At 37.0% G+C, this 10,242-nt stretch overlaps 1 protein-coding gene across 2 annotated transcripts; it reads left to right on the forward strand.

Moving 5' to 3' along the window:
- The first annotated feature begins 3,189 nt into the window (after positions 1-3,189).
- On the forward strand, positions 3,190-9,091 carry xkr8.3 (XK related 8, tandem duplicate 3). 2 transcript variants are annotated; one of them, XM_059556744.1, is made up of 3 exons: positions 3,190-3,333; positions 6,937-7,124; positions 8,255-9,091. In XM_059556744.1, the coding sequence occupies exons 1-3, from the start codon at positions 3,248-3,250 to the stop codon at positions 8,998-9,000; spliced, it is 1,020 nt and encodes a 339-aa protein (XP_059412727.1). In that variant the 5' UTR covers positions 3,190-3,247; the 3' UTR covers positions 9,001-9,091. The 2 variants fall into 2 exon arrangements, with proteins under 2 accessions (XP_059412727.1, XP_059412726.1); XM_059556743.1 differs by having other exon boundaries at positions 3,191-3,793.
- Positions 9,092-10,242: the final 1,151 nt, after the last annotated feature.

Consider the following 10,242-nt stretch of genomic DNA (forward strand, 5'->3'; position numbering starts at 1 on the left):
CAGGTGGTCTGACTGAAATGCCCAAACCCTTTTCTGACACTGAAAGCGACATTGAGTCGCCTTCCTCTTCGTCCACCAAGCCAACTTCGAACTCTTCTTCGGGCAGGGGAGGCCCCACCAGCGGCTCGCTGGCGGCAGTGGGCCTCATTCCCGCTGTTGTCCGAGCAACTCAGGCTCTGAGGGCGCGCACTGGCAGCTCGGCGCAGTGGGCGCAAGTGTGGTCCGTGTGAGGCCCAGGCAGGTCACACAGAACTGGTGAAGGTCCGAGTCTAGCAGTAGCAGCCATCGGATGTGTAGAAGAAAAACAGGGTGAGTAGTCCTCTATTGCAACTTCCACGATGACTTAGATAAGACTTCTAGCGTGAAGAAAGAGATTCTGACGTAATTTTCGCGTCCATGCATTTCATACTGCCCGCTGACCTGTCAGTATTTGCATGCTTCGTGTCAATTGCCCAGTTGTTCCCAGCTGGCATTAGCCCATAAGATTTCATCGAAAGTGGAGAAGGGAGGAGTTTCCATATACGTCTTAACTGACGTAATGTTGAGTTACAGCCTCAAGAAGGGAACCAGTCTTAAGTCGCTGGGGTATATTGTAGCAATAGCCAAAATACATTGTATGGGTCAAAATTATCAATTTTTCTTTTATGCCAAAAATCATTAGGATATTAAATAAAGATCATGTTCCATGAAGATATTTTGTATTTCCCTACACTAAGAGTATCAAAACTTGAATTGAGTATCAAAACTAAGAATTGCTAAGAATTTCATTTGGACAACTTTAAAGGCGTTTTTGTCAGTATTTGGATTTTTTTTTCACCATCAGATTCCATATTTTCAAATAGTTGTAGCTCGGACAAATATTGTCAGATCCTATATATCCAATAGAAAGTTTATTTATTAAAATTTCAGATGATGTATAATTATCAATTTTGAAAAAAATTTGTAGACCAGGGTCACAAATTACCAAACTTATCTATAATAACATTTATTAACAACTTATTTCATATTTGAGAATTTGCACATTAATATAATGTAAACATCATTTATGACCCCCTGTGTTTAATAATAATAATAATAATAATAAAATATTAATTAGTGAAATTAAAGAATTATTTAACAATGAGAAGGATTAGTAATTGTATTTAAGCCCTCAAAACACTTTATTTACTGGTACAGTATTGCATGATTTGTAGAATACATTTAATAATTTACATTTTGCAAAAACGTTTGCAGTTAGTTTTTAAAAGACTAAGAAACAGATGACCTGGCCTCCACAGTCACCGGACCTGAACCCAGTCGAGATGGTTTAGGGGTGTGCTGGACCGCAGACAGAAGGCAAAAGGGCCAACAAGTGCTAAGCATCTCTCGGGGAACTCCTTCAAGACTGTTGGAAGACCATTTCAGGTGACTACCTCTTGAAGCTCATCAAGAGAATGCCAAGAGTGTGCAAAGCAGTAATCAAAGCAAAAGGTGACTACTTTGAAGAACCTACAATATGACATATTTTCAGTTGTTTCACACTTTTTTGTTGTGTATATAATTCCATAAATAATTCAACATGTGTTAATTCATAGTTTTGATGCCTTCAGTGTGAATCTACAATTTTCATAGTCATGAAAATAAAGAAAACTCTTTGAATGAGAAGGTGTGTCCAAACTTTTGGTCTGTACTAATATATATATATATATGTATATATATATATATATATATATATATATATATAGGAGCAGACATCTTTATTAAATGTGTGTCATCATTTGTGCCCAAACATTAAGACTTATAAACTTTTAAATAAACAGTAAATTCAAATTTAAATAATAAGATACAATCAGGAAGAATAAGTTCCCCAAATGTGGCATTAGGGAATATTTACAGAATTTTTGACAAGTCTCAGAGATGGCATTAATGCATCTATAATTAAAAAAATGTAAACGATTTAAATGACTCAATTTATACTTAAAAAAGTTAACTAAAAAAAACAGTAGGTAGCAGCACATTAGGTCTCTGAAACTGAATCATTCATTCAATCGATTTGTTTAATTCAATTAATTTAGGAACAAAGCAAGTGACTCTCTTTATGAATAGGTCATTGATTTATTGACTCACTCAGCAGTTCAGCTGAGACTTTGTTTGAAACTTTTTTTGTTGACAAAATAGAGCAAAATCAGACAACAGTGGTCCTAAAATGTAAGTCACATAATATTAACTTTTGTATAAAATCAAAAATGTGTAAAACTGTGATATAATTTCAATTTCACATTTGCAAACTCCCTTTATAATCACTAAAAAGCTGCCACCCTTCGTAATTCATTGCGATCTCACAAACTTCCATTTTAATTAATGAAGCTCTCTACACTGCACATTTTCTCTACACTTTATTTGTTATAATGAAGAATGACAAAAACTGATTTCATGATCTGTGCTGTGAGTATCAGGATGTGAACAGCATTTCTATTGTCTGCAGTCTGCAGCTACTATGGCAAAAGCAAAAAAAAAAAAAAAAAAAGACAAATGAAAAGGATTTATTATCCAATGACTAAACAAAGAGACCAGTTCAAGCAGGAGAGAGATGAACTTGAAAAGTTTCAAGGAAACAGGTAACTTAGCAAGTATACTAAAAAAAGATAAAACATATATACTTCAGTTTCTTAATTTGGTGTTGATGGAATAATGAGATCATTATAACAGAACTGGTTTTGTTCGCAGATGCATGATTACATTATAAATTTAGTCTTGAATCCATATTCATATATATATATATATATGTTTGTTGTAACAGAGGTCAGTTATGAACGTCTACTATAGTACAGCACTGCTCTCTACTGGTCAGAAACAAATATGCATATCATTAAAACGTTTAAAATGATTCTAAAGCGCTTTCACAACCTACGTGCTAAAAATAACCACATACAGATTACAGATTCCAATAATTTGTGTTTGCAGTCTACTGGATAATTTCTTATATTATTTATAGTAGGCCTATGTATTTTGCATTTTCAACAGAAATATTTCGTAATTTCTGAGTAAAAGTGTGTTGACATGAAATTGACATATAACTAATTCCAAACAATTGTAAATGAAGTCAATTCCTTGCAAAAACACTGAATCTATCTGTATTTAAATTTATTTCAATGTGGTAATTAAATTATTTCAACGTCAGTTGCAGTGTGTGACGTCATGCGGGCGTGACTTAAGTTGTACAAACTACCACTGGAAGTTTGTGACTTTCCTGCTAGAAAATCATGTCATGGTGTATCTGCTGCTGTGGAAATGGCTCCGAGGAGTCCGAAGAGACGTGTTTCCTCGTGGAGTTCTCGTTTACATGAATCAACAGTTAAGTAAACATAGGCCGTTCCTGGAATTTTATGTACTTTAATCGCAACCGTGCGCGCGCTAACGGTACGCGGCTACATGCGTGTTGTGGCTGAACTTCAGTCCGCTGCTTCGGCTCTGAAGCTCATGCCACGATGAACTGTGCGAAGTATTCCTTGCTGGATTTTGTCTTCACGCTCATCGGCGTGTGTACGTTTCTGTTTGACGTGGGCTCGGATCTGTGGGTGGCGAAGGAGTTCTACACGCATGGAGAGTTCATGTGGTGCGTGATCTTTGTGGGCTTCATGCTCATATCCTCTGTCGTCGTTCAGCTCTTCAGCTGGTTTTGGCTGCAGTATGATCGCAGTTTGAAGGACTTTGAGTCTCAAGCGTCCGCCGGGAACCTAGTTTTGTTCAGTGGAGCGAAAAGAGTAAAATTGTTGCTTTTCCTGCATGTGTGTCAGCTGGGCTTCTTCATCAGGTGAGAGACTGCGGTTACTTCACAGGAGTGTTACTAAATATTTATTTACCCACCTATTAAAAAAAGAGCGGGTTTCAGATGAAATCATTTCAAATACGTGTTTTAAAAATAACATATGTATTTTAAAATAAATCAAGTTAAGTATTTTATGTTTGTTTATATTTATTTAAAGGCTCAGTTTAAACCTTTTTTTGTCGCTGAATCTCTCACATTCGGCTTATGTAATAGTCATGCTATCATTTATCTACTGACTGATAACGGCGTGCACCAGCTTGTGCATAGTGACTTATGTAGCCTAGGTAGTGAGCTGATTTTCTCTCCTTTGATTAAAAGTATTTTTTATTTTATTGAAACATTCCTTAAATTCGCATCGTTAAAGCGTTAGTTCACCCAATATATTTATATATATTTATATTAAAACCAGAACTAGGCTAACAATGTGCAGGAAGTACAAACTGCATAGATTAACTCAACATAAAGTGCTGTTGTGCAGAGTTTTATAGAGTAACCCTACACCACCGGATCCCCAAAAGTGCAGTGTGTTTTCATGCAATGTTCTAGTCGTTAGGACTTTTGTTCCTCAAAATAGCATTTATGTTCAGAAGAAGAAAGAAACTCATTCAGGTTTAAAACGACTTTTGAGTGAGTAAAGGGTGGTATAAAAATAAGACACTTAACAGAATTGTTATTTTTGGGTGAACTATTTTTATGTTAATAAAAGAAAACAGAGAAAAATCTAAATTTAATACAGTTGCTTTAGGAATCAGTTCATATAATATATATATTTTTTATATTTGTTCATTCATTTCTTGAATGCTCTTGCTAAATACACCTGAAAATAAACCAATGTTTGTTTTATTTGTATGAATAATTGTAAAGTGTATTTTTGTCATTCTTTTATATTGTTATTAAAAAATAAGAAAAAAATTATTTGCCCTCTTTGGCCTAAATATGTGCCATTCTTTTTTTTTTTTTTTTGTTACTTTAAAAGGGAAATTAGTTGGGCTGTAATGCTCCGACAACTTGCAAAATAGTAAAACCAGCATGACAAAGAATAGTGATAAAATCGTGAATCATGATGATATTTCAAAAACAAAAATTGTGATATGATATATTTTTTCCATATCTCCCACCCCTACTGTTCAATCTGCTCACTGGGGTCCCACCAATGATGAGTGGGGTGTAAGTTCAGCTGATGCCACCTCCTGAAGTCCACAACCAGCTCCTTGCTTTTGCTTATATTCAGAGAGAGACAGTTTGATTGGCAACATGATATCAATTTCTCCACCTCATCAAGGTAGGCAGGCTCGTGGTTGTTGGAGATGAGGCCCATCACCACTGTATCATCCCCAAACTTGATGATCGTAGTGGAGCTCCCAGAGGCCACAAAGTCCTGTGCTCAGGGTGATAGAGGTGGTTTGGATCACCCTCACTACCTAGGGTTGTCAAATGTACCGACTTTGGTACCAGTCAGTACTGAAATGTAAAAAATGTGATGATACCAGCATTTCCCGTGGTAATTTTGAGCACTATTGAGCAGATTCTTAAACACCGCTGATTGGCCATGCATTGTGTTCACATGGTCAACACATGTGACTGTGATTGGCTACAATGATCATTGTTTCATGTTCTTCACAGAGCACTTGGTGAAGAGCATGAAGCAAAGATCATTGTAACCAATAGGGCTCTGCGATTAATCAAATGCAATTTTCATGCACAGCTTGTTGTGAAACGGTTCTGTGTGACTAACACACAACTGAGACAATATGAGGTTTATCAGAGTTGTTTTTCCTTTGCATTATAATAAAGCATATTTACATTGTTACAAACAACTCAAACTGGCAGTGCTTTCAGATGAAGCAGCATTTACTACACAGAGCCATTCACTGACAAGCTACGCAAAACCACTTTCATAATTGCAGACCGATTTAGTCGCATGCTCATGAATTCTAAGAAATTGATTTGTGATTATAAAATCTGTTTTGTGTAGTTTGTCAGTGAACTATGACTCTGTGTAGTAAATGCTGCTTTGTCTGAAAGCACATTGAGATTGAGTCGCATATAACATAGTTAAATGTTTTATTATAATGTAAATTTTTATATTTCACATTTTGTACATTTCAGCACCGACAGGTACCGAAGTCAGTACTTTTGACAACCCTAATACTGGAGGTCTACATTAAATAAAGTCCAGAAGCTTGTCACAGAGTAAGGCATGCAGTCCAAATTCCCGGAGCTCTGAGTCCAGTCTGTGGGAGACTTTAGTGTTGAAGGCTGAGCTATAGTCTATAAACATCAGCCTCAAATAATTCCCGTTATTGAGAGTGGCATGCAGGATATGGGATTTAGCATCCTAGACCTTGGGGCATTAGCTGAACTGGAGTGGATCAATGTTGTTAGGGATGGAGGAGCAGATGGCGTTTTTGATAAGTCTCTAAAAGACCTTCACAATTAAAAATGTGAGTGCCTAAATAGTCATTAAAGCAAAAGAGCTTGTTGTTTTTGGCACAGGAACAGTGATAGATTTTTTTTTAAAGCATGTGGGGACCACTGACTTGGGCAAAAGACTCTGGATGTAAACAAGCCAGCCAGCTGATCAGTGCATGATCTCAGTACTGTACACGACCAGGAATCCGTCTGGGCTGGTGGCTTTCCTGATGTACGAACCTCGTCCTCTGATATGGTGATCGTGCGTTTGTCACTAACGCAGCTGTTTCGTTCCTCCATGTTGATAGACTGTTGGTAACGCCAGAACCGTTTGCCTAGAAGAGCATGTAAAAGATGTTCAGCTTGTTGGCTAAAGAAGAGTATGCTCTCATCGCTGTGGATGGTTTATTTCCAAAATCGCTGATTGTACTCAGTCCCCTTGTACTCAGGCTGGTTTTGGCTGTTTTCTTTTTTCTTTCTTTGTCCTCCAGCATGGCTTGAAGGCCGAGCTGTCATAGACAGCTGGATACTTTAGAAAAAAAATATGATTATGTTTCAAACCCATTGTGTTCCTTTTGTAATGTACAAATAAAAAAAAAACATAAGCCTGCAGTACCATGGTACTCTCTTGTATACAGTATATCTGTTTGGTTCAAACTGCTGTTGTGAATATTCATATTTAAATCATATCTTCTGTTTCTTTTTTCTTTTCATAGGCACATATCAGCTATCTGCCAGGGTTTTCGTGTGTGGTGGCGAAAGGGTTGTGGGTCTGAGTATGCAGTTTATATGACTCATGACATCAGCATGCTGCGGCTCATTGAGACATTCTGTGAGAGCGCGCCACAGCTCACCCTCATGATGTACATCATACTGCAAAGCGATCACGCAAGACTGGTCCAATGTGGGTAGCAACACCACTTCTTCTCTTATGATTCTTATAACCACTTCACTATAAAATATATGACATCCAGTCAGCTCAGAAGATGACCGTCCACATGAGATTCATCCGTTGTTTGGTCACAACATAATTTACAATAAAACTGTTGTAAAAAAAAAACTTACTCCACATTATGCTCAATTTCCACTTGAGTTTGTGGTAGAAGCATTTCCTCTGTTTAAATTAAGTTTTGTTCTGAACAGTCTGATGTGAGAACATTGACTCACAGGAAATGCAGTAATGTGTGGTTATCTGACCCACTTACATGGACATTAACAGGTTTAAGAGTTTACATTGGAAATCAAATACCGTTCCAATCTAGCTGATGTAGATGGGGTCGGGGAGCAAAATGTCTGAGTGACACTTGTCCTAGTGTCACAGTAAAGAATAAAGCCTCTTTAAAATTCTTAAAAAATTAAAACCATAAGGAGTTTAGCAGATTATTTTAGTCTCACTGCATATTATTATTAAAAAAAAAAACATAGTATCAATATAAATACTGGTCCTAAGAATTCGGATTTGTGTAAAAAAAATATATTTTTTTTCATGTGGTAAGACTAACAATCAACCAACACAAAGGAAATTAAACCCGATCCCCATAGACCCATATAATAATTAATGTTAGTTATTTAAAGGTTGTTCCATGTCATTTAGTGTGACTCCAAAAAATGATATTTTTCAGTTTTAGTCATTTTAGTAGTTAAACTGTACAATTTTCTGTTGGAAAATTGTTCAAATTTATAATATATTAATATCTTCATGCTTTTTAGTCACATTTTACCGATTAGAGCTGGGGGATAATATAGTGTACATCTAATAATATGGTTATTATGATAATTATAATAATAATAATAGTTAATGTCATTGCAATGATATAAGCATTCAAGCAGTTGTAAAATATCACCCTTGCGTGAGAATATGTATTTATGTTCTCATACATATTCTCTGTATATATCTAACTTTATATAAAGAGCTGGGTGATCAGGTTAATTTCTGTTAATGTTATTCACATTGCCTGCAATCGATGACTCTGCATTAGAGAACCGCTGATGTAAATGAAAGGAAAAAGAAACTGAATTGTTTCTGTTCTACAGATGTGAGTGTGGGCGCCTCCACTACCTCTGTAGCCTGGATGGTGGTGGATTATCACCGGTCACTTCGTTCATTTCTACCCGACAAGGACAATCAAGGTTGGTTGTCATCTGTGGTCTACTTCTTCTGGAACCTCTTTCTGATTGGCCCCCGTGTGGCTTCGGTTGCTCTATTTGCCTCTGTGTTGCCCTGCTTCATCGCTGCTCACTTCCTGTTTCTGTGGCCTGTCTTTGTGATATGGGCCTGGAGGCAGGGCACCAATTTCATGGACAGCCCAGCGGGGGAACGGCTCTACTGGGCCACTATAGGGCTCATCTGGTACTTCAGCTGGTTTAACGTGGCTGAAGGAGACACCAGAGACAGGAGTCTGATCTACCACATGTTTATAATCACAGACACTAGCATCCTGTTGACCACATGGTGGTTGTACCGAGATGCAGAGATGACCCAGTCGTACGCCTTCAGTCTGATAATCTCCATCCCACTTTGTTATGTCTTGGGTCTGTTGATAAAGGTTCTCTACTATTGCTGTTTTCACCCCAAACTGTGGCGGCCTGCAGATTCGGGAAAAGCTACGTATGATGTAACGGATGGAGTGGAGCCTCCTGTGGATGTTCAGGCCGACAGTGCTTCTGTTCACACCTTTAACAAGAGGATGGGCCGACATGCTGCTATCTTCTACACAACAAACGCCTCATCAACAGTTAAAACAAAGGAAAGTGAAACAACTAATGCATCGGTACTTTAAAAATCAATGGTATTTAGCTTGTTTTACTGTTACAGAAATGTTATTATATTTGTAAATTCTTGTATATAGTGTTGTTACAAATTATGTTTTTGGATAATGTTACTGTTAATATGGAGTCATTAAAGTAAAAATAAAATTTATTTGATTAATTACTCCCCATTCATGTCGTTCAAAAACCATAATACCTTCTATCATCTTCAAAACACAAATTAAGATCTTTTTGAAGAAATCTGATAGCTCTCTGGCCCTCCCATCATCAGCAAAGATATTACCATGATCAACACACAAAGCAAGGACATCTGTAAAATTGTCCATGTGACATCAGGGGTTCAATCTTATTTTCACTACATTAAATGTCTCTCTGTTGTCAACACAAATGTTTTGAGTTATTTTTAGAAGTTCATGTAGTATTGTAACATTACCCAATAGTGAATGTTTCCTTTATAGTTATGTATATGTATATTCAGTGTTTGAGGCTCGAGTTTCACTTTGATGTCATTTGTATGCCTGCCCTACCCAGTCTGGAGATATTGGTTAGCACTTTAAAACTTGTGTTTTGTCATGCTACTGTATGTGGACATAAACTAATACATCTTGGGTTATGCTGTTGCATCACTGTTCTGTTAAACAATAAGGGACTTTTTGACAGGTCTCCACTGAACGTTTTGTTGATGTATTAAACTCAGCCACACTTTTCAGTGTCCTGTATGGTGCTTTCCCGTTTGTTTGTACTCTTTGTTGTTTCCAAGTAACTATTACCATGTGCTGTCTGTTGGGTTACTTGACAGCAGATTTAGTTTACAAGCTTGATGAGAAGCACAGCTGAGAATGTCTTTTTTCAGCAACTGTAGGCTTAAGCTTCTTATGTCTGGCACTTCTGGTATTCCTTTAGATCTCTGTTAGAGCATTTTATATGTGCCTTAGGCAAGCATCACTTTAAATGAGGTTATGGCCATTAAATTTAAGTATCGAACTTTGGTTCAGGTAGCTTATTTGTGCCATGGACATAAATGAGACCCCGTGTTGTGCAGCTTATTGAGGATAGTTTTGATAATACTTTCCTAAAGACATATTGATGATTTCTACCTAGTGGACGATAATGAGCAATAATAAAGAAGAAATACCATTGCATTAAATTGGAGGAGAGTTTTTGAGTCATATAGAGACACTGGAGTGCCTCTTAAGCTTGTAAATAACCACTCAGAACACCTACTTTGCCTCAGGACTCAGTTTTTACATTTG

This window comes from Carassius carassius, chromosome 8 (assembly GCF_963082965.1).
Source record: "Carassius carassius chromosome 8, fCarCar2.1, whole genome shotgun sequence".
Taxonomy (NCBI): Eukaryota; Metazoa; Chordata; class Actinopteri; order Cypriniformes; family Cyprinidae; genus Carassius; species Carassius carassius.

Bases quoted from the DNA above. Each gene is read 5' to 3' on its own strand.
- xkr8.3 (XM_059556743.1), top strand. From the start codon at position 3,468: ATGAACTGTGCGAAGTATTCCTTGCTGGATTTTGTCTTCACGCTCATC. The intron at 3,794-6,936 runs GTGAGAGACTGC...TTCTTTTCATAG, and splicing joins CAGCTGGGCTTCTTCATCAG to GCACATATCAGCTATCTGCC. The intron at 7,125-8,254 runs GTGGGTAGCAAC...TCTGTTCTACAG, and splicing joins TCACGCAAGACTGGTCCAAT to ATGTGAGTGTGGGCGCCTCC.